The 23,683-nt window shown below is 44.9% G+C and overlaps 3 protein-coding genes and 1 long non-coding RNA gene across 5 annotated transcripts; 2 read left to right on the plus strand and 2 right to left on the minus strand.

The window, feature by feature from the left end:
- Positions 1–577: 577 nt before the first annotated feature.
- LOC147052520 (uncharacterized) lies at positions 578–9,619 on the minus strand. Its single transcript, XR_015066837.1, has 4 exons — positions 9,499–9,619; positions 9,281–9,382; positions 3,727–3,795; positions 578–2,524 (listed from the first exon to the last, which is right to left on the minus strand). It is a non-coding gene; the product is annotated as an uncharacterized LOC147052520 (long non-coding RNA).
- Positions 9,620–10,032: 413 nt separating this feature from the next.
- Positions 10,033–16,571, plus strand: ctps1b (CTP synthase 1b). The gene is made up of 18 exons (XM_085917416.1): positions 10,033–10,216; positions 10,825–11,005; positions 11,106–11,276; positions 11,360–11,460; positions 11,681–11,797; positions 11,897–11,980; positions 12,054–12,134; positions 12,206–12,357; positions 12,811–12,943; positions 13,021–13,109; positions 13,288–13,382; positions 13,495–13,557; positions 13,634–13,677; positions 13,915–14,011; positions 14,092–14,147; positions 14,257–14,353; positions 15,012–15,156; positions 15,225–16,571. Exons 2-18 carry the CDS (start codon positions 10,840–10,842, stop codon positions 15,301–15,303), a joined length of 1,770 nt encoding a protein of 589 aa, XP_085773542.1. The 5' UTR covers positions 10,033–10,216; positions 10,825–10,839; the 3' UTR covers positions 15,304–16,571.
- Positions 16,572–17,343: 772 nt separating this feature from the next.
- On the plus strand, positions 17,344–21,427 carry LOC147052522 (ras-related protein Rab-39B-like). Its single transcript, XM_085917421.1, has 2 exons — positions 17,344–17,779; positions 19,849–21,427. The coding sequence occupies exons 1-2, from the start codon at positions 17,523–17,525 to the stop codon at positions 20,288–20,290; spliced, it is 699 nt and encodes a 232-aa protein (XP_085773547.1). The 5' UTR covers positions 17,344–17,522; the 3' UTR covers positions 20,291–21,427.
- On the minus strand, positions 21,414–23,650 carry taf12 (TAF12 RNA polymerase II, TATA box binding protein (TBP)-associated factor). Of its 2 annotated transcripts, none has more exons than XM_085917422.1 (6): positions 23,371–23,650; positions 22,729–22,918; positions 22,371–22,448; positions 22,160–22,274; positions 21,949–22,037; positions 21,414–21,874 (listed from the first exon to the last, which is right to left on the minus strand). In XM_085917422.1, exons 2-6 carry the CDS (start codon positions 22,807–22,809, stop codon positions 21,839–21,841), a joined length of 399 nt encoding a protein of 132 aa, XP_085773548.1. In that variant the 5' UTR covers positions 22,810–22,918; positions 23,371–23,650; the 3' UTR covers positions 21,414–21,838. The 2 variants fall into 2 exon arrangements, with proteins under 2 accessions (XP_085773548.1, XP_085773549.1); XM_085917423.1 differs by having other exon boundaries at positions 23,416–23,649.
- Positions 23,651–23,683: the final 33 nt, after the last annotated feature.

A 23,683-nucleotide genomic window follows, 5' to 3' on the forward strand; every position in this document is an offset into this window, starting at 1 on the left:
GGTACAAACAACACGTGCTTACACAAAGACCGGCCTTAAAAATGCAAATCATGCATGTGGGGTGTGTGCGGGAGGAAATTGACACATGCGCACATGTAGGAAACAATATTTGCTGCAGTCAGACTAGTGTAGCCTGCGGGGATAAGCGCTAAGCCCCCCGGATTGCGAGGTAACAACTCAACGCAGCCTTATTGTGGCGAGTGAGTAAGAGCCTCTGTTAGTGACAGCCATCTTAGGCAAAGGACATGACGAGACGCATGTCAACACGGACTTAATGGCGTCTTCCGTACAGCACGTACAGTATACAGCCTCTTATGCGAGGGTTCCGGGCAATGCAATAAAGCGGCAACGGCCGCCTACTGTGACATGGCGCTTCTCTTCCAGGCTGCCCTACTTTCCTTGTATATTTGATGACTCGGATATCTGCTCGCAATGGCCACTTATTGCAGCTCCTTTTTTGGCTGGTTATTATGAGAGCAAATTGAGTGGCCCTACAATTGGGGGCAGAGAAGAATAGCAACCCACTGCGCGAGTGCTGAACGGTGCAAATAAGGTACAGCGGGTAAGATGGGCGGAACTTTTATTTGAAAGAAAAAAAAAATTGCAACACAACAAATAAATAAATTCAGTCTCTTGTATATTGTGTAACGTAAATCGATTGATCGTACGCTTGTGTTTGATAGCGCTTTACATGAACGTACACACACGTATTAGACATCATACTTGCAGCATACTGCTTTTTACAAAAAGAAAAAATATATATATATATCCCACGGTGACAAGATATATTACAAAACATCCAAGAAAACAACACAGAAAGTAAGAACAAGAAGGCACATACAATGAATAAATAAGAGCGATGAATAAAAAAATAAAAATAAATAAATAAGAGGAGCAAAAATGGAGCAAGTGTGCATACAGCAGACAGCCAGAATATAGCGCAAGAGTAGTGCAAGGCAGCCAATGTGGCCCAAAAGGTCCAGACGTTATGCAGCCAAGGGTACAGAATCAATTTTTTGTATTTTTTTTTTTTGTGACTGATCAACATGGCGCAGGCAAATAAAACAACTTGAACCCTGATGATTTAAGGACACGGGAAGGTTTGTGTTTGTCTTAGGGTTAGCGTTACGGTACAACAACAGAAACAAGTCACCGTTTTGTGACGGGGCAACAAACAGGCAGAGTGAGATTACTGTGTGTTTGGAAGGCGTGTTTCTTGACATGAGGACTCAACTTTGCTGACATTACAGTTTACGTCAATAGGGTGTTCCCTCGCTATATCGCAGTTCATCTTTGGCAGCGTATCTGTATCGTCGACTCAGTGTATCAAGCTTTTTATTCATGTATTTATTTTACAGAGTAGGAATCATAAACAGCAAACCGAGTGTACTTATATGGAGCTTTTATCGATACTGGGGTGTTCAAAGCGCTTCACAAAGTCTTGCCAGAGAATCTCAAAGAGAACATATAAATTTGGCTCAGACTTTTATGTCTTACTCAGCTACTGATTGATTCCTTTAGGAGCTTGACTCAAGGTGTTGTTTTTTTAGGTGGATGAACATAGCGAGCAGATAATGACCTCAGCTTCCATCTGCCGGGCACGGTGGGGCGGAGACACCTTCAACCTGCCACCGGTCGCTTGCCACCGCAATCTGCCACTCCCCGTCACCCGGGCGACATCTGCTTTTGGGTGACTGAGAGACCAATGCGTGCACCAGCCCGCACGGGGCTTAGAACAGACGTCACGCAGGCCGAGAGGCCCACACACCAACGAGCACGCACACACCATGGCAGCGGCACAGATGGCCACGGGCGCACGACTGCAAAGATTACAATTGAAGCGCTCTCCGTTGCTTCCGAGCGCTCTGCATAAAGTGAACGCGGTTTTTCGTCGGGTGTTTTGTTGTCCCTCAAAAGCGGCCCTCTAAAAATGACGTGACTGTCGTTTGCAACACGCCCACAATCTTCTGATAATCAATGACTTGACAGACTCAATGACCTGCTTGAAGAAGGACGCACAAATTGCGGTCGCGGCTTCATTTGTTTGTGTTTACGCCACGGGGGGAATGAAGTGTTGTTGCCGTCTAGTGCTCTGTATCTATGGCGATATCGTTTTGCTTGACTAGAGTCCCCAGCCACAGCTGTCACAGTTATTTAGTGCCTCTGCGGTAACCTTGGAAACACCCTCCCCGCATTGACACGCACGCACACTCCTTCCTGAGTGTTTACGCAAAGTGAAATCCTGATAAACAGGTGACGCGCAGCCAATGTGTCAAATTCACACCAAGTGACGTGACAAAAGTAACAATGTGGCAGAAAAGGGCATTGGGAGCAAAATTGAGGAAATGGAAAGTGGGTGGTTGCCACTGACAGAAATACTAAAAAAAAAAAAACAGAGAGGAATTCAGGTCAGCATTGGGGGATTATGCATGCCAGAGTGGGCATGTTGGTTGCACCTCTGGTCTGGTCTGGTTTGGTCTGGATAGACTGCCGGCTGAGCCAAGGGCAAGCGGATGACTGATGGCTGAAGAGAGAAGATCAATTAGAATAGGCTTTCATCATTCCTTGACAGGAGCCAACCTGCTCATGTAGTAAAGTTGATTTAAGGTGTGTGCACGCGGATTGAGACCAAAAAAACACAGTCAGCTGTGTTAAAGTGCATGTCAAAGCAACAGGTGGCACTCCAAGCTTGTCCCAAAATGCTAGAAATTTGTTTGGTGTCCCTTTGACCGGTTTAATTGAAACACTGCACGGAATCCAAACGATACATTTCAAAAGTATTTTGTGAGTTGGTTTCATGTTGCCTATTATTTGTTGCTTCTCTGAATGTCATTAGCGCAAATAGTCGGGAGAGTGTTCCCATGTTACGTTTGAATAAAAAGGGACGGGCGAGTACCGAGACTAGCTATGAGCAAACAAAAACGACAACGGAAATAATGAAAACAAACAAAAACTACACGTAGAAATGATACGCAGTGGGAAGCATGGAGCCGAGACGCGAGTGACACGCTGTAAAAAGAAAAAATACGAAAATAATTCAAGACTACATCAAAGGAAAGATACGCGGAAGCACAACAAAGAACGCTAAGCGAGGAACGTATCCAGCATGGGATCCAAACATGTTATAGAGGACAAATGGATTCTTAAGGAAAGAAACCAGCGGCAATCCCTCAATCTAAACTTTTCTCTTGAGCTTCACCAAGATTGTTTACAGATCCCTCTGGAGTCTTTATGTTTTCCTGCCAGCTAATGAACACACTGAATCAATCACGCACTCATGCCAGTGTCATGTTAAGACTAGACGAAAAAAAAAAAAAGCATCAAAACAACTCACAAGCAGAATATGCCAAAAGCCATTCCAAGGGTTTCAAGCTAAAAATGAGCATGCTGTGGACTGAATCCCACGACATGCATTTTTAAAAATACTGTTGCTTGATGGTCTTGGGCAGAAAGCTGCCAGATAATGCCAAGTTCGGGGTATGATACCTTGGGCGAGATCTTAAATGGAAGATGTCAACTGAGCCTAACTTTGAACAGGTCCAAATTCAATGGTTCACAAAATACCGCTTTGTTTCCACTTGATAACAGCACTTAGCGTTAACAATGGCGTTTTTATGGATGTGTTGCAGATGAGAAAATATCGACTCCTGCCCCAAAACAATCTTGGATGTGTCAAAACACAAAAGTGTCGCAACGCGGGATGTGCTGGAAGCAAAGTTGGCTTACCTTGGCTGGCTGGGGCAGGAAACTTGACTTGTCTTTATATAACCAATTCGGTTCCAAATGGCTTAGCAGCTGGCAGGCAGGCGGGCAGAAAAAGCAGGAAGAGGAAAGAAGAAGAGCAGAGGACAAATGATTACAAGCAAAGAAATGACGAGTTCATTTAATGACTTTTTGAAAACTGAAAGTGTACAAAGTGTTCAAGCGTGCAAGGGATTGTTTGTCTTGATGTGGGCACATATAGACCCTGTGACAGACCGGAAACCGGTCCCAGGTGTAGCACGCCATTCGAATTTCAATTTCCTGTACTCTTAAGGAAGGTTTGATGACGGAGACAGATTCAACATTCAAAAGTGTGCTTGTTCCCAAAATATCGCAGCAAAATGGTCGATGACTCGCGAGTCTGTTTTGTTCCCCAATGACTCTGCAAATCTAACATCACACTCGCAAAATTCCAGTCACTACCCCCAGCCAAGTGTCGAGGTCGCACACTCACTCACTCACACACACGCATGGCCAAATGCACACAGTCCTGATAAGCAGCACAGGCTCACTCACACTCACTCTACTCGCTGACTTGCACGTACACAGCAGTGCAAACCCCTGCCACGCTCGTAAAAGAAAAAAAATCTGCACTGCTCTCAGAAATTCCACCAACACATCCCACCCTTGCGGTGGCACACATGCATGCGTGCCCACGCAATTAACGTGAGAGCACATCCATCTTGGCCCCTCCCCCCTTGTTGTCCATTACAAATAGCTGAGGATTGCAATGCCTCCCCGCGGCCTTGCCCCATGTTGTTTTTTTAACGTCTTGTTGTGTGCTGCTCTCACCCTCGTGCTAGCCATAAAATAGCCCATCACGAGTGCCGGGTGACAGCGGGGGGTTGATCGCACAAGCGCGGTGCATTCCAAACTCATTGGTTGTGGGTGGGGGGGGGGAGAGATCCTCCCATTATTACTTTTAACGAAGCGCGAGGAAGTCGAGAGTCCGCAAAGTCGACGGTCTTAGCTGGATGGTTTCCTGCTAAATTCAAGCCCATCAAATTCAGGACAGAGAGGAATATTATGAAGAGGTACTGTATCCAGGTACTGTTTGTGAGCAACCGAGCGCGAGACGGGCTCTGTGACAGGAAAGGTCGGCGGTCAATAGCTTTTTGTTTCTCGTGGCAAAAAGTCGACCTTTTCTCCCGCACTTAGCCACGGGAGGCTTTGATGCTCGGACAAGACCTCGATGACCCTCGGCGCTCGTTTGGCTCGTTCGCAGACGGTTACGGTCTGCACGGGGGCCATAACCGCATCGGTTCTGGCCGGTCATGCTCCCGCATTCCTCTATACATGTGATCCAAAGTGAGACGTCGTTGCCATCAAGCCGCCCATTGTCCCCCGCGCTGCTCCATGAGGACTTCTCACAGACAAAGACGCGGCTGAAAAGCTGAGGAACACATCCCCTATTGATAAGGCTACCAAAATAGGACACTGCATTGTGCAACACTGTAGCTCCTTTGTGGACATGATGCACTGACATTTGACTTATGATGTCCTGGTGGCAAAATCAAATGTGCTTCAAATGGCAAGATTGCGGAGCACTGCAGCATACAGAACAACTAATCATGATCATACGATGGCACATCCACTTTATAGTTTACATAACTCTGTATCTTTACACTGGCAGTGGCAAGAAGTTCGAATACATTTACTACGATTGTTTTGTTCAACTTTTCTGCATGGGACAAGTCTGTTGATCCAATCTATCCTTCTAGCTGGCTCACTAGCTAGCTTACTTGGTGTGAGCTCGCTACCAAGCAAGCGAACTAACTAACTAACTAACTGACTGACTTGTCAGTCTGACTGACGGACTGACTGACTGACTAACTAACATTCCCAAAACACAAGCATTTCATGATCTGTGTTTTTGTTGACTTTTATGAGATTTTGTGGTATTTCATGTTTAGACAATCAACCCCACCGTCTCCCTTTTTTCATGTCATATCTGTTCAATAGGTTTTTGTTCCCAGTTAATAATCCGCTGACATTATTTAACTACGTTTTTATTGAATTAGAATGTGATTTAGTGGTCGCGTGTTGTCTGGGGCTTCATGAGAAATGAACAAACCTGACAATCAGAGGTCATGGGTGTTTTTTATTTTGGTATCGACAGACCGTCACCGCCGCAGCCGATTGGAGTAAGCGAACGCTATTCAGTGCATGAGAGATGTCAATAAAAGGGCCACTTGTTCGACCGGGCCCAACATCTGACTTGAGAGGGACATGTGGCGGACGGGCCCCTACGCGCACGGTCACAAGTCACCGAGGTTCATCCTCATCTTTGCTCGCCTCTCACTCACCAGAACAAGGGCTTATTAAAGGCCCCAAAGAAACAAGCTCCCTCTCTCTGGATAATCAAATGAGACTTGTCACAAGTTGCAGAAGGCACGGCAGAAGACTTAAGTCTGAGCGCACGACAAACAGGCAACGCCATTCGAGCGACATTGTTTTTCTCAATATCTGGCGGCTCAAGTAAATGGGAAGACAATGGTGGGCAGCCACGGAGAAGTGCGAATCCGGAGCACTTCAAAGTCTACAATTATGGCGCTATTGTTGAAATGCTACTTGATACAAATGTTTGGAACTGGAATTGAATGCCGGCGTGTCAATCAAATGAAAAAGTAAAATGGAGTGCAGACCATGCAGATGAAAAAAAAGAATATAAGACATAAAAAATACATAAGACATAAAAAATATATATTTTGTTGGATTTTTGGGGGAGTCTGGAACAGGTTCTACGCATTTCACTTTATTTCAACGTGGAATATTGATTTGATGCATCGTACGAGAAGTCCCGAGCTTTGTCACGCGATAAATTCAACTCTTAAGTCAAGGTAACGCTGTGCTGATTCAAGCGCATTCCAATGAGGCGCGACCAGCATATGCAAATCATATGCGTTGGCCTTCAGGGAAGAAATTATTATGCACCATAAATTTTGCCTTGCAACAAGTGACCAGGACTAAAGAATCTGGTCAATTTCGTTGCTCTGCGTGCTTGCTAAAAGGAATACAAATCCATTTCTTCATCATGAATTATGCATTTCTGTTGTACGTTCCGTACAGTGAGGAGAAAGCAAATGGCATTTTTGAAAAAGCACATCAGTCAGAAAGAGAAATTAGAGTAGGGTTTTTTGGGGTGGGGGGTAAGAGTAGTGCCCCGCTGCGTGATGAGGATAACGATACCTTTGTCAACGATCACGTTATGCAAATGACGCAGCCCACTGTGATTGCCTTTCCCTCAGATTGTAATTTGGATGCTCTCCACAGATGAAATTAGGCTGGAAGGATTTGGAAAAAAATAAAAAGAGCCTTTTTTCTTCTCAATATTGAGATTAATGATACGAAATGGTATTTTTGTCAAGGTCCTCTTTTTTTTCTTTTTTAAACAAACACAATCAACAAACTACCTGTATGATAATAAAAATACAGAAATGTTTTGGCTTAAGAGGTTAGGCTTGAGATCCAATAAAGGCAAATGAACCATCAATGAACCACTTGACTTGTAAGTACTCAACTTATGTCACAATGTTGAGATCAATTTGATTTTGATCGATTGTTCGTCCGTAGATGAAATGACAACAAAAATAAGTTTAATAGTGTAACTTTCCTCTGCAGGCCTGGATTGCTTGCATGGTGTTTTGCGGTTTGGCGTGCAGCCGCCACGTTGCCCACATCATCGGCATTTATCTGGGCCACCGAGCACACGAGCTGCCCTCCGTTACACTAATTGGCTCACTTTTTCTCGTCATGCATGGAAGCCTTTGGAGCCATCTGGAGCTCGACCCCCAGACCCAGTGGCCCACCCGTCTTGAATCGATCCGCCACCTTGCGCATTCCAAAAGTGAAGGACAGCAAGAGGTACCAATCCCATTCATAAATAATGTGCGCGGGGGTTGCGGCGGGCTCCCATTTCTTTTGTGTGAGCCTCTATGTCATAGAGTCTATGAGTTCTTCAGAGCAGGACACAGCGCCTGACACCTGACCCCAACCTTATATCTAACTTTGCAGTACAGAAACAGAAAGTAAATACAACACATCGACTATTATTCGGTGGCTCCATTTCTGTTGATTTCATGAGAAGCAAGAGGTGTAGAGCCCCGACAGACCCCATATTTGAGGGCACTTTGGTTTTTAGAAAAAGAAGTTTTAATATATTTGGTATTGCGATTAATATGTTAGACACAAATGTGTCTTTCATTCCTGGTTGCAGAGTCACTTCCTTGACGAGTGTCTGTCTAACTTCCTGTTTTCTGCTATCTGCTCTTGTCCAAATTTGCCATGGAAATAAGTTCCTTCACGACTACCCGATACATTGGAATAAGGCTGTCATGACCCCGCAATGGGTACTCGCCCATCCCTAATGGATATCGAATGTGATTAACATTTACGATCATCAACCGTTTTCCAAGCAGGTAGGAGATGGAAATAAAGTCACTAAAAAATGCCGCGTAGCACAGGATAATCACTTTGGATCATCTTTTGAACACATTCGAAAATCATGCCTTACTAAATTTGATCAGGTGGGTTCAAATCCGCCCCATTATTAGCATGCACCTGCTCTAGTTCAGGAAGAAGGTTGCGAGATAAATCCCTCCAGAGATTTTGAACATTAGCAAATATCCGTCTCTTCAGATTGATGCCCAAGCTACTCAGCATCAGACCATGCAAAGATGAATGCAATTTCACTTTTAATTTGGTCGATTTTAATATCTCCTTAAACCTCGCCGAGCGTAGACATCCGTCCGTCCCTGCCGGGATCACATTACGACGACCGTTTTGATCGTGGCAAAGTCAATCAATTTTATATGAGCTTCAACATGAAATAGGTGCAAGAATTAGGTCACGTCTTCGATTTTTAGAGACGCGTAGCCCGCAGTTATTTGAGGTGGCTCATCATCCATTTCTCAGGTTTCATCAGTCTTGGTGTTCTCTCTTGTGGGTAGCTCGGAGACATCACATAGCAAACACGTATAGACAATAATTAACACCCCAGCACGAGCCCTCGCAGCTGACTTGGACAAACAGTGGATCACGTGACCAAAACATATTGCAAAACATGGCATGACAAAGCAGTGTGTTATCGTTGTTGCTTCAATGTGATTAGTACTTTCCAAAAAGATGGAATTGCCTTTGGATTGTTATTGCAGGGAGAGATGGCGGGCAGCCAGAGGAGCTCGTCACGTAGGAGGTTAATGTGTGTCGGTGCTCACTTGTCATCAGTAATTGAAGGGAGCGACTTTTGAAAATGAGGTGGCGAGGATGAGGCCTTTAATTAGATGGAAACTGGTGCAGGATTAGAAAACTGGAGCATGCGCCACAGTAGTACATACATTGAGGGAGACGCTTAATGTCTCAATCTATTTGGCACGAGTGACATTTTGGGAAGCACCCGGTTGATTTTATAAAGCGTTACTTAACCACAGAGATTACCTCCTGGAACAATAAAACAAATCCCCGAGTCACACTGAATGATGTCTCATTTCCCCTCCATTATATGTGTGAATAACCTTACCCATGTTATTGTTGGCTCACGTTGCTCAGCGTCTCAGTCAGGCAACGTATCATGGAAGTCTTCCGCCATCTAGCGGTAAATATTCCAGTCCAAATTATCAGCCTGAACAGAAAGGAAATTCAGTGTTTGTATAAGAAATTACAAAAACGTTTTTGTTTTTTTTTTACATATGAGGACAATAGATAACCCGACAAACGACCTTGAAACCATCCACTTACTTATGTAAAATTCTGCATTGCGAACTTCGCGCAAAATCTTACGGAAGACTTTCTTTGCTACAAGCCAATACCTTCGTTTCTGATTGGCCGATTTTGAAAGAGGCGCGGCGGAGCAAATTGAGGGGAGGGGGGGGGGGGGGTGACTCCGGAAGTAAAAACAACTTGATTAGACCATATGATAGCAACAGCGGAAGCAAAACACGAAAAACAAATAAATAAATGGATAAATAAATAACCCATTGCCCGAATAAGAAAACATCAGGGGATGGCTGAGAATATTTGTCATTTTCACATGTCCGGAGTGTTGTTAGTCACCTAAATGTTGAACAGAGACTGTGATGTTCTGAAGTCAAACATGACGAATAAAAAATCTTGAATTTTACAACATGAATTGTGACAAATAAAATAGAAACAATGACATTAGAATTATTACGAATATTATGAGACGCCAGACGCAAAAAAAGCAATTGTCATAATTTTTTGTTCAAACTATAATCTAATAGTAACCCATAGAAGGCGGCAGCATACTGAAAGTCCTTCAACTCGGCGGAACATGTAGTAGAAGAAGAACGTGCAGAAACGTCAGCCCGTCTCGCACGTGTTCCTACATTCCAGTAAGCGTGCCAAACTCTCCGCTGATACTAACAAAAAGCAAGAATAACGCCGATTATCACAACGCATCCATTGGACTTTCCCGTCTGTTGTGCACAGTTGCTTGGTAAGTATGCTGAGTCTCGATGACCTCTATTTGCGACCGTCTTGAAACGGGAACGTCTCCAATTTTGTCGACTGTTGACAATAAGCGCTTACCACTAGCAAGCTAACCGGACTCGTGTTAGAATGATTTTTTGGAACATCGCAGTACTTGCAATACTTTTTTTTAACTTTTAGAAATGAGCACAAAAAGCGAGTGGATACATCCCCGTGGCGTTTTGCCCGAGTGCGGAACAACCGCTAAGCTAGGTCGAACTCCCGCCATTTCACTTGCGTGCACTTGTTAAATGCTGGACACGCTTCTTTGATGACGTCTTCCTAAATGCAATGCCTCTTAAAGCTTTTTGTGACTCTCAAGATGTGAAAATACGGTCAAGCGTTGGCCGTGAAAACAGTCGAGTAAACTTGCTGCATGCAAACAAATGTAACGCGGAGGAAAAAGCAAATGAAGTAAAATCTTTCTTGTTTTGAAGTCAGCTGACAGATGGGGATCCTCATGCATTTTCTCGGCGACCTTTCGGTTAATTGTCATGCCCTTAGCTGTTAACCGCATGCAACTATGACATTGTCTTCCGTTCTTTCTTCCAATTTTTATTTTATCTCTTGGTCCAGATCTCTTATGCGACAATGAAGTACATCCTGGTCACTGGCGGTGTGATTTCCGGCATTGGCAAGGGCATCATCGCCAGCAGCGTAGGCACGCTTCTCAAGTCGTGCGGCCTTCACGTCACGGCCATCAAAATCGACCCATACATCAACATTGACGCCGGCACTTTTTCGCCCTATGAGCACGGTGGGCCACCTGTGGCTATTTTTTGCCTCATTTGTGCTTAATATTTGATGATATGGTTACCAAACACCCATGCACTGATACATCCTCAATGTGCATGTAGGCGAGGTTTTTGTGCTGGACGATGGCGGCGAAGTCGATCTGGACTTGGGCAACTACGAGCGTTTCTTGGACATCCGCCTGACCAGGGACAACAACCTGACCACGGGAAAGATCTACCAGTCAGTCATCAACAAGGAGAGGAGAGGAGACTACCTGGGCAAGACCGTGCAAGGTGAGAAGAGTCCAATAGTGTACATTCAGGTGTAAAGAGGCCATTTCATGGCCTTCTAATTGTGATTATTTCCACACATCCAGTGGTGCCTCACATCACAGATGCAATCCAGGAGTGGGTGATGAATCAGGCCAAGGTCCCAGTGGACGGTGATGGCGTGGAACCGCAAGTTTGTGTCATCGAGGTCGGTCTTCTTGGCTTTGATATACTACTTTGTTGCTCGCATACACAAAAGAAGTAGTGTGAGGCAAAATATGTTGTGGGAAGCACATCGCTCTGAGGCGTTCATGCGACTGTCGGCAATCAGCAGCGTCGTGAGGAATGAGAAATAGGGCGAAAAGATATGTGACCGTTCTGGTTTTTACGGCCATTTAACGAGGCACACGCGTGTGCACCGTCCGCAGCTGGGCGGCACAGTGGGAGACATCGAGAGCATGCCCTTCATTGAGGCCTTCAGGCAGTTCCAGTTCAAGGTGAAGCGAGAGAACTTCTGCAACATTCACGTTAGCCTCGTGCCACAGGTGAGGAAGGAGGCTTGACTTTTTTTGTCATGCTACAGTATTTATATGTCTTATTAAGACGAGTCCAAACCTCAATGACCCCCCCGTTCCTTCCTTCAGCCAAACACAACTGGAGAGCAGAAAACAAAGCCAACACAAAACAGCGTGCGGGAGCTGCGAGGTCTCGGCTTGTCTCCTGACTTGGTGAGGCAAAATGCCACTAGGAGACAAGTTCGAGTTGTCATTCTTGAGCAGAGAAATCCAATTTGTGCTTCAGATAATGTGCCGTTGCGCAACGCCCTTGGAAACAGCTGTGAAGGAGAAGATCTCCATGTTTTGCCACGTGGAACCCACGCAGGTACCAAGAATATTTTTGTGACGCCCGCCGGGCAGAATTAGTGATTAATTTTGAACGGCGTCTTGCCACAGGTGATCTGCGTACACGACGTGTCTTCGGTCTACCGAGTGCCTCTGCTGCTGGAGGACCAGGGCGTGGTCAGCTACTTCTGCCACAGGCTCAACCTGCCTATCGAGATGAGGCCCAGAAAAATGCTCTGCAAGTGGAAGGAGATGGCCGATAGGTGGGAAAACCCGTCAAAAGTTTCCATGTATTCAAATGAACTCAATTATAGATAAATGCATATTTATTTGCTTCCATTCTTCATGAATTAAAATGCACTGGGGTAGACACCCTTGGGTTGAAAAGAGAAATATAAGAATATGAAATGACACAGGAAAGGAAAAGATGAATTGCACAGTTGGGGCGTAAAAGATTTTGTGGCCCGCTAAGTTTTACGTCTCTGCGACGTTAAAGGCCCGAAGGCAGCGGAATTTATCTTTTAAAAAATGAATGAAAGCAGCTCAAATTGTTTCTTGCAGAAAGTAGCCCAATCCCTTGTGCAGCTTATTGCTGAAGACATTTTGTCACAACCGACACGAGGCGGTTACGTAATAAGCGGCCCCGTCGTTTGGTATCTTTGATGGTCTCTCTCGCAGAGCGTGCTCATTTGAATTCACTCTGATTCTTATTCTAGGTCTGACCGTCTGCTGGAGCACGTTTCTATCGCGCTGGTGGGCAAGTACACAAAGCTGTCGGACTCATACACATCCGTCATCAAGGCCCTAGAACACTCAGCGCTCGCCATCAGTCACAAGTTGGAGGTCAAGGTAGGGCAAACACCTACCTTACGTTCACGTCGACATCTTTTCGGGGCAGGTCTTTGAACTCTCTGCCGCCTTTCCAGTACATAGACTCGGCCGACCTGGAGCTGGCCACTTTGCAGGAGGAGCCGGTGAAATATCACGAGGCTTGGCAAAAACTCTGTAGCGCCAAGTGAGTACCCAAACTACTGTTTGTTGCCGCCACGTGGTGGCAGCAGAGAGCCGTCTGACACCATGCTGGCACTTCTAAAGACAGTCTTTGTTGTTGTTTTTTTTTCCCCCACTTTCAGCGTTTTGTGTCTCTTGTTGATGTCGTTAATAAGTCATGACAACTAATTGCTCCACCACAGTGGCGTGTTGGTGCCAGGTGGTTTTGGTGTGAGAGGGACCGAAGGCAAGATGTTGGCAATCAACTGGGCAAGAAAACAGAATAAACCCTTCTTAGGTAAGACATCAAAGGCTCCCATTTGAGCACAAAAGCAACGTAAGTGGATGAAACAGCTCAATTCGAGAACTCGTGATTCTGCAAAAATGTCATCCGTCTTGTTTGCACGCAGGCGTTTGTCTGGGCATGCAGCTGGCCGTGTGCGAGTTTGCCCGCAACGTTCTGGGCTGGGAAGGTAAGTGATTGCCACACGTCCCCTTTGGCGTCATGTTTGGGAGGAAATTTGAGCCCTTTGCATTTTCTTTTCTTAGATGCCAATTCCACTGAGTTCAATCCAGACTCCAAGTACCCTGTGGTAGGTCTGAAGTAACGTTCACGTCGACAACAGAGCAAGAGTAATTATTTAGATCTGCTGTATGCCGAGAGTATTCGTTTGTGATTATGAGTAGTGATTGGCTTGATTGGATTTGTGGGGTCACTTCCAGACAAATCATATTTTGATCAGGATGGGAAAATGATCAATAAAAGTCTCCGAACGAAATTGGTATTGTTCTTTGGTCAATTGTAAATTGCAATCATTTGTTCGGTACAGGTGATCGACATGCCCGAGCACAACCCGGGCCACATGGGTGGCACCATGAGGCTCGGCCAGAGAAGGACCATCTTCAAATCCCAAAACAACGTGCTGAGTACGTTTGCCCTCGCGATCTTTGCACGCGCAAATTCGTGCCACTTGAATTTTCATGATTTAGCCTCATCACCCTTGCAGGAAAACTCTACGGCGATGTGGACCACGTCGACGAGCGGCACAGGCACCGATTTGAGGTGAGTCGAAAGCCTGCTTTGCAAGGAGTCCTTCTCTGGCTCGCACGTCATCCGCCAACTCTTTGACACGCTCTTTTGCGAGATGATATGACACTACCCCTCGCCGCAGGTCAACCCTGAGCTCAAGCACCACTTTGAGGAGAAAGGCCTTCAGTTTGTGGGCCAGGACGTGGAGGGCGAGCGCATGGAGATTGTTCAGTTGGAAGGTGAGTTGCAAGCCCGAGTTGATGAAGCCGTGAGCAGGCACTTGCATCAAGGCCAGCGGGCGCTTTTTCACCATGTTAAATGCCTGCACCACAACACTTTATGGTTTTGTCCTTGGCTCACACTGAGGCTTGTTAAGAGTCACTTACACGCAGCCGCTTCCAACGCTTATGTCGGTCGGCTGCTATTCATTAGGCTGTCACTGTCCAAAATGAATGCATCCCCAAACTGTGGTCTTTGCAATTTGTTTTTTTCTTTTGCTTCTGCTTTGTCCTTTATTAGGCTTCATATTTTTTTGTTATTGCATCCCACAGGGGTTGCTTGTTTTATTCGTCTGCTACCGACATTTGTCTTGTTTAGTATTTGTAATTTGTGTGTTTACAAATATAATAATTGAGATCTTTGTCTTGTTTTGGCCAACTTCTCCACTAGAAAAGAAAAGAGTCATTTGAATGTGGGAAAAATGGGAAAATAAAATTTATTGTGATGGAAAATCCAAAGGACGTGACCATGAAAAAAATGTTTTTGGATGAGAAAAAAATAGCGCAGTAATAACAATTCGTCATTGTTGCCAGAGAATTAAGAACATATGCATTGCGTTTGCGTTCAGATATCCGTTGCTGAGAAGGTAACAAGAGTGTCGCTTCGCTTTCTTTTCAGATCATTGCTATTTTGTCGGAGTGCAGTACCACCCCGAGTTCACCTCCAGGCCCATCAAACCGTCGCCGCCTTACTTCGGCCTCCTGCTGGCCTCCGCCGGCAAACTCCAGAGCTACCTGGCCAAAGGCTGTCGCCTGTCTCCAAGGTAATCACAGCAAAAACCCCACTCACCCCCATCGTCGCCGTGGTAACTCTGGTCATCCGGCTTTGCAGGGACACGTACAGCGACCACAGCGGAGGCAGCTCTCCCGACGTCGACATCGCCGAGCTCAAGTTCCCGTCGTTGTCATGAGGCCGACGACTTTGAGACAAAGTGCCGCTCAAAACCAGTTATCGTGCTATTGGGTAAAATTATATCGTTGCTTATTTATATTCTTTGGTGAATGTATAAAGCTTCAAGAGATCTCTCAAATAGTTTTGGTTATTCAAGGGTGTGCTTATTATGAGCAGCATAAAGTTTCATGTCGGGGATGCAATGAGTTTAGCACGCTTGACGGTGGCTTTAAAATGCTTTTACACAGATGAATTATTTTGCATTGACTTAAGTACTGCCAGTTGGTTGGCTGCTCTGCAAACTACTTCGACATGTACCGTATTTTCCGGACTATAAGGCGCACCTTCAATGAATGGCCCATTTTAAAACTTTGTCCTTATATAAGGCGCACCGGACTATAAAGTGCACCATTAATGTCTTGATTTGATTAGATTTTTAAATCAAATCATTCTCCATTTTATCTTTTTTATTTCAACTTCAGATGCAACAAAATACTTTATAATCACAAAATATTGATCATACTCTTATTGATTTATGATTCATAGTCTTCAGCGGGCCACTTGTGATTTATTTCATGACACAATGCTTCGGGCCAGTTTAAATTTAGGAATTTGGTCTATATATAAGGTGCACCGGACTACAAGGCGCACTGTTGGCTTTTGAGGAAATGTTAGGTTTTTAGGTGCACCTTATAGTCCGGAAGATACGGTAGTTTTATGTACATATCAATATTTGTACACTAACATTGAGTATTTATACATACAAGTATTGTCATAATAAAGTACTTCAGGTTCATTTTTATTACATCTGCCTTGATGAAATAAACACCCAGCCTTAAAGCAACGCTAAGATTTGACAGTATAACTTGATCCGCAGTCATACATTTTTTGTGTGTTTGAAATAGCAAATTAAATCGCAACCTCCCTCCAGAAACCAATGGCGGCTTCTTTCCCCTTTCCCACCTCTGAAAAAACACAATGTTACCCTCGGGTGAACTTTGCACTCCAGTATATGCTCAACAGGAGCTCAGTTTTGAGTGACATTTTCACATAAGTGCAGTCTGCCTTGAGATAAGATTGACCTGACGTTCCAAGTTTTCCAAGATGCAATCTGCGTGTGTTTGCATATTTATAGACCATCACAAAAGTCACATAAGCTTTTCAAGTGAGAAAGTGTGCACACGCTCTTCTAACTGGGATGTATCTGTGTCCACAATTAAACAATCCCATGTCAAATGGGAGACAATGGTCACAACCACAACCCCTAATAAAGTTAAAATGTTCTAACAGGTGTTTTCTTCCTTTTTTTTTTTTTTTTCTTTCTTTCTCGCAGAAGCCTCATTGTTCTGTGCTAGCGCAAATGCCTACTTATAAGTGTTCCTAATTCCTTCCACCATGTAAATGACCACAAATCCAGCTACAGATAAATGGCACCCAAGCATGATGACACGAGAACCATGTTTCACTCAAGCTAAATGAACATTTGGAACAAAAACAAAAGTGATGAGCTATTTACATACAAACCTTTCGGGTTTTTGTTTGGTACAGTTGTGTACCCAAGTGCAACCTTTGTGCAAGGTTGGTTTCTGCACTGCCTTTCCCAGAGGGACTTCAGATTCTCAACTTCCTCTTTTGGGTCTGCATGATTCCCCACAAGCGAATGAGCCTGTCATGATAAAGTTGTAAGCAGTTACTCACATTCACACAGACTTTCGGTAAATATGGGTTCAGAAACTCAGTACGGCCTGTTTTTAGCATCAGTTTATGAAACTGCTGGAGAAAACTGAACGTATGAGAAACGATTCCCAATGAAAGTTTTCTTTAAAGAGAAATAATGGGTTTATCTGTCGAAGTAAACTCAAATTATTGTGTTTCAATTGTCCCTATGAACATTCGCTCGTTCCCTAGCCCCCTTTTCCTATCAGTATATCTATTGCATTTCAAATCCCTCTTTTTAGCTTTAAAAGTTTTTGTAAAAGTCATGTAAGAGTTGCTCAGTACTTTTTATTGCACCTATGCGCTTTTGCGGGTGTAAACGGAGGCCCGTAAATGAACGCAATAACTCCCACGTGTGCACCGCTCTCAACTGTGACGTCACGGCACTCCTTCGGAACTCGTGTGTGAACAAGCAAACGCGAGCGACTTGGCCAAGCCCTGCGTGGAAGGAAGCCAGCGCATCCGCCGTTGGCTGCAAGAAGAAATGCAAGCTGCGAGTTGCGCTCGGGAGGCTCCTAACGTATGGCGCCTCGATCGCCTTTAATAGAGCCGAGCCGCGCCATGGACCCGAGCCTATGGCAGTACCAGTTCCGCATCATCATGCTTGGCGACTCGACGGTTGGCAAGTCGTCGCTTCTCAGGCGCTACACGGAGGACCGGTTCCTGGAGGCCATCGATGAGACGGTGGGGGTGGACTTCTATGTGCACTTCTTGGAGATGGAACCTGGCCTTCGGGTCAAGTTGCAGTTCTGGGACACGGCCGGCCAGGAGCGCTTCAGGTGAGTCCAAAGGACTGTGTGACTTTGAAGTCGAGGCCAGGCCAGCGGTCCTCCGTCATTGTGACGTACGTCAGAATGCGTCGCCCATCACCAGTACGCGCGCTCACTCACTGCCGCCCTTCCTCTTTTACTTGGCTTGTTTTATGCATTCAAATTGAGAAGCGACTCTCATTTAAATGCTTGGAAATGATTTCATGATATGAAGATGGTTGAATATTTGAGTTGCAATGCAACATGCACATTTTGTTGACCATGAGTGGCAAGATGGCTACGAACCTAGTGCGATTCTTAACCTTTTCCTCATATCCTTTTTTTAACATTACAAAAATTATTTTAAATAATAATAGCGACAGAAATTGGGGTAAAAAAGATACCTTCACCCTGTACTTGTGGGCAGTGGCGTGCTGGGACCATTTTTTGGCCCAGGAATTACAAATCTAAGCGGCCCGATGCTGGCTGTGGGTGACTATCAAAGAAAATGAAAAGTTAGGTTAAAATAAGATGGGTCTCTCACGCTCACCACATTAACGTCATTATGAAGGCCCCCAAAAGGAGCGAAGCGATGGGGTACGACCATTCGTGTTAACCTGACTTAAGTGCTGTCAACAGGTCCAGCATCTGATTAAAATGTCCACAAGATGAACACAACCATAAACGGTGGAGAAGTTTGTTCATAAATGTACACTGAAACAACATGAATACTTATCAAAAGAGTGTAGTCACGTGACAGCAATACAACCGATACCTTAATGTGTGTACCTGGCCGAGATCTTTGGCCCCTCTGAATGACAACAGTGACACCTAGTGGTTGTAACTAGCATTTTGGCTCCTACACTAGCTACATACATTTGGGAAATAAAGCCATGTTGATGCTAGAAAAATCACACTAAGGGCAAGAGTGGTATCAATAACGTTTTAATTAAAATACCGAAAATAAACATTTTACCTTTGCTGGAAAAAAGAAAAGAAAAACCTTACAAATTATATTCAGAGTGCTGCTCAGATACTACAAAAAGCATGCAATTAATGAGTTAGTAGGTTGGCAACTTTAGTTTCTAAACCATTCATTAGTACATTTAATTACACACAGCTTATGATACAAAAACACATAATTAGGGTACTGTAGCATTTAAAGTAGGTTTTATGTTTCATTATATCCAAGGTGGACTACCTCCTTGCAGACACTGCCATGACAACTTCGGGCATCTTCCTGCAGCTTTTCATTTTGACTATAGACATCTACTTTTCTTTGGATTGTTTTATATTGTGTGTTCAATGTCGCCCACTCTGCATCCATTGCAGCCCGGTAATCCTGGAAGGGGGATCCTCCCATCTGCAGTCCCTTCTCAAGGTTTCTCATTTTTGCCCAGTCGAGGTTTTGTGAGTTTTTCCTCTCCGTTCTGGAAGTTAAGATGAGGGGATGTTGAGAATAATTGTCAACTTTGCCCATGTAAAGCCCTTTGAGACTTGTCTGTGATTAAGAGCTACATAAATAAACTTAACTTGACATTATAAAAATTTTTCCCCATTAATAAAACAATGTACAGTATACTTCTCTTCTAAAATGTAAGATGATAGCTTAGCCTCTTCCCTACAACTAGTGTCATCCAGGCGCACGCAGCAAAATTGGACTCTACCGACTTTAATGAGTGCGGGGGGGTTGAAGAAGATAATGGTATCGCCCAATTTAAGACACGGGAAAGACAACTGCGAAAGGGGTGTTCTAAGTTATAACATGGTGGATTTTCTTTAATTAAAAACAATTATCCGGCCCCACTCCCACACATTGGAGCGGCGATCCGGGAAAAAATCCCAGCTCCCGCGATTACTCAGCACGCCATTGCATATGGGGTTGGAGGGTTTTAGGAATTGTGTTGAAGGCTGTGCAGGAAAGTTATTTGCAGGTGAACGCAGGCCGGCAGATCTAAAAGGGAGGTGTGCACAGCTGTGGGAGTGGTTATAGCAGACTTCATTCGGGGCAAAAAATGCTGTCACGCTGCGCCTTTTTGTTTTTTAAGTAAGAGGAGGAAGATCGTTTGGCAACACGGCTGATGTTGGGACTCTTTCAGGTCGGTGACGCGTTCTTACTACCGGAACTCCGTGGGAGGTCTTCTGGTCTTTGACCTGACCAACCGCGCGTCCTTCGACCACATCCGGGACTGGCACGCCGAGGTGTGCGAACACGTGCTGCCCCACCGGGTCCTGTTCGTCCTGGCGGGCCACAAGAGCGACTGCGACAGCAAGCGGGCGGTGAGCCGTGATGAGGCCGAGAAGCTGGCTGCCGTTTTGGGCGTGCCCTACGTAGAGGCTTCAGCCAAGTCGGGCCACAACGTCAACGAAACCTTCGAGCTGCTGGCCCGCCAGATCTACCGGGGCCTGATGAGTGGAAAGGTGGATCTGCACGAGGGCTGGGACGGGGTCAAGTGCGCCACGCCGCTCACTCTGCAGGGACACAAGAACAGCAGACTGGCTCGGCCCGGCGCAGCCCACAAGAAGAAATGCTGTGACTAGACACGGATCGTAAAACAATCTTTTGATGGGCTAACAGAAACGCATAAAAAAAAATAGGGATGGGCGAGTATCAATAGAAGTTAGCTGTATTGGGTTGAAACTGGCAGTATTTTAAGGCATCGGGTACTTGTAGAGGTTTTGATACTTGCCATCGATACTTAAGGCAAAAAAAATAGTGAGTCCTTTTTGGTAGTAGTTGGTACTAAACTGTGGAAGTTTGACACATCAGAGAATCATCTGCATCAAAAAGAAAGCTTTTCATTTTGTCAAATAAAATTATATATATCAAAAGTACGAGCGGTATATAGGTCCACAGTATTGCTCAAATATTGAATACTCGTATCGGTCTAAAAAAAGTAATATGAAACATTTGTAAAAATAAACATGAAATGTACAGCTCACCGTTAGTCTGAATGTTGTCATTTGTGGAACAAGTGTTTATCTTTTACATGTTCCACGACTGACAGTCGACAGCCCTGTGTGCACTGAATGCTTGCAGTAATTCTTAAAAGTTAAAAAATATTCCACTATTCAGGCATACAAACCAACCAAAAAAAAACAAGAAACTTTGCCATGGCTCACAAATAGAAAACCCATCAAAGTCAAATTGCTGGGTTTTTTGCACCGAGCGGCCTCGGTCGCCATCTCCGCTAATTGCTCAGCTCCCGAGGAGATCAAGTGAGTGGATTTGTTTTCAACGCTGACAATTATTCAAAGAACACCACGGGCGATGGTGGAAATCGTCGCCGAGCAATGTCGAGAAGTCATCGAGGCAATTACTGGTTGGCGCGCTGGCTGTGACGGATGAGCCCTCTGTGTCCCTGCCACATTTCTTTTGCCTGGAGGACAGGACACCTTCCTTCCCTGAAGACTTGCATTGTCGGCGCCACGCTTGTGTGCAAAGAAACGGCGAGCCAAGTGATTAAAAGGCACTTTATAGCCCCAAAAGTCACTCCCAAAGTCAATAAACAGTCTGGTTCTATTCCTTCTGCCGTCTGCACGCTTTCTCATCCTCTCATTTGGACGAGTACCAAGTTGCATGAAATATTACTTTGGTGCTGAAATGTCAGTGTTGGAGATTTTTTATTTAACATTGTGTGATAATATAAAAGGCACAATAAAATTCCCTATTTGACATGGTTTATTGCAGATTGATTTGTTTGTCCCTCATCCTGAGAACACAATGTTCTCGGGATGAGAATTGTTACAAAATTGTGTAACAAACTACAATGTGAACTTTGAACATATAAAAAGCTCAAACGTCAAAGAACCTCCATTTTGCAACCTGCGTTTGGCATCACGTGATCTTTACGCGTCAGAAAAAGTTGTCACGATGCAAACTGGTGATCTTGTTTATTGACACAAAACAGGAAGAAAACCAAAAGGAAAGAAAAATACTTTAGTATATGATGATGTTGGCAAGAAACTGCAAAATGAGGACAGAACAAGGAAATACTAATGTCACCAATCTCCCTTCAAGATAGCTAATTAAAGACCCCCCCCCAAAAAAACAAAACGATGCGCTCGACAAGAAAAAATGGAGTCTTGCTACTTTTTGGTTGTCTTGCGGATCAGGGCCATCCTCTGCAATAATAAACAAACATATATTGAGCTTTGCCACAGCTGGGTTCATGAACATTTTGAAATGAGCGCTTTACCTGTTTGTGAGCCTCTGTGGTGCACGCCTTCTTAAAGGGCCTGATCTCGTCCGAACCGTAACCCGGGATCCACATGTTCCATTGACGCTCTGGCAAAAAAAAAAAAAAGGCGATGTGCAAGCCAACCTTCAGGATGACTTGAGTCGACCCGAGTGGCTAACTAACTGACTAACTTAACGTGGTCGGAATTGTGTAGGAGAGACGCGCTCACCCAGGTGCAACTGGACGTCTTTGACCTCCAGGCTGTTGGATTTGCGATGACGCGCCAGCTGGCAGGCGGCCGTCACCACACTCTCGATGAAGTCGTCGGCGATCTGGAGCAGCATCTGTGGAGATGTGTTTGTAATCCACGCTTAAAATAGTGCTGGGAGGACCAAAAAAATAAAACATGGGGCAATGTCATCGGCGAGACATTGACAGACCTCCTCGACGTCCTCGTCCAGCTGCTCGTTGGGGTCGATTTCTCTCACCAGGTCTTGTAGCTTCTTCTTGCTCAGCACCTGAAATAGATCATTTTATCAATTAGGAACCAACACGTGTGATTTTTGACTAATACAATTATGGAAGCTATTTTGGGTCAAGCAGGGAGAATTAATGGCCGATTCGGAAGACAAAAAGGTTTCTTGTCAATTACTATCGTCACATTTTCTCCTATGTACTGCTGAAAATAACATTTGATCCTGTAGTTAATTCTCCATTGTAAAACTGAACAATCGACCAAACTCAAATGAAGATTGCGATGTAGTCGAGTGCCAGGCAGTTTGTCTCGACATCACCCACCTGAGATCCTTCGGGGCTGCTTCTGCCCGCGGGACCGGGCGCCCCCATCACTTTCACGGCCGTCGCGGTGCTGTTAGCCATGCCGGCGCCCTCCGTAAGATTGGCGGGATGCACAACGTTCAAGTGCCGGCTCACTTTGAGGAAACACTGCCGATTGGATTATGTGCAGAGCGGCACCGCGTCCATACACCTGCGATACGAGAGGGACAATTGTGTCGGCCCCACAATATTAGGGACCCTTGCGGGATTGATGTGCGGTTAAAGCCATTCGAACTATAATAACTATTCTTGCTTTTATTACCCCACGCAGACACACTTGTTGGCCCCGTCAAGCCACAACAAGTCTCACGTTCTAAATGTCAACATGAATTACAACACATGGCAAGCATCCGATTGCTACAGAAATGTCATTATCCAGTTATTACAATATTACGACGACGCTACGGGGACTCGTCGCTACAAAAGCAGATGCAGCTACACTTTGAGCGCCGCACGCAACAATAGACTTGCAATCAATAACAGCGGATGATTCCAAAGGGACTTCTCGTGGCTAACGTACAAACGGACGGCGTGTTATGCTAAAAACAATAGCAGCCGTGACGCTTTGACGTTAGCCGACGAAGCTAAGTTTAGCGTCCGTACCTTTTCAACACAGATTGATGCAGATCGCCGAATTCATCCTCTTACCCAACTACGCTGACATCATCTGTCCATTTTTGGTGCTCCCACAATGGTAAGATTGATGAGATTAATACAGAAAAAATACGCCTTGAGGCTGCTTCAAAGTAGGGAGTTAAAAAATAGGCAGCGGGATTGTTTTTTTTCCCCCCCTCACTCCACTACTTCCGGTTGCCTGCGTCCACTTCCGGTATTAATCCAACTTCTCTCTTCCACTCTTAGGATATGTTGAGTCATTACAACTAAGTACAATTACGTCGGTGCGTACTTCGCTCTA

This window comes from Syngnathus leptorhynchus, chromosome 8 (genome assembly GCF_054491065.1).
Source record: "Syngnathus leptorhynchus isolate UIUO chromosome 8, UIUO_Slep, whole genome shotgun sequence".
In the NCBI taxonomy this organism is placed as follows: Eukaryota; Metazoa; Chordata; class Actinopteri; order Syngnathiformes; family Syngnathidae; genus Syngnathus; species Syngnathus leptorhynchus.

Excerpts from the sequence above, each read along its gene's own strand:
- taf12 (XM_085917422.1), bottom strand. The coding sequence starts at position 22,809 with ATGGCTAACAGCACCGCGACGGCCGTGAAAGTGATGGGGGCGCCCGGT. Across the intron at positions 22,449-22,728 it reads GCAGCCCCGAAGGATCTCAG|GTGCTGAGCAAGAAGAAGCT; the intron begins GTGGGTGATGTC and ends GATCTATTTCAG. Across the intron at positions 22,275-22,370 it reads TGGACGAGGACGTCGAGGAG|ATGCTGCTCCAGATCGCCGA; the intron begins GTCTGTCAATGT and ends ACATCTCCACAG.
- ctps1b (XM_085917416.1), top strand. The coding sequence starts at position 10,840 with ATGAAGTACATCCTGGTCACTGGCGGTGTGATTTCCGGCATTGGCAAG. Across the intron at positions 12,358-12,810 it reads TGGAAGGAGATGGCCGATAG|GTCTGACCGTCTGCTGGAGC; the intron begins GTGGGAAAACCC and ends TTCTTATTCTAG. Across the intron at positions 14,148-14,256 it reads GGCACAGGCACCGATTTGAG|GTCAACCCTGAGCTCAAGCA; the intron begins GTGAGTCGAAAG and ends CCCTCGCCGCAG.
- LOC147052522 (XM_085917421.1), top strand. The coding sequence starts at position 17,523 with ATGGCGCCTCGATCGCCTTTAATAGAGCCGAGCCGCGCCATGGACCCG. Across the intron at positions 17,780-19,848 it reads GCCGGCCAGGAGCGCTTCAG|GTCGGTGACGCGTTCTTACT; the intron begins GTGAGTCCAAAG and ends GGACTCTTTCAG.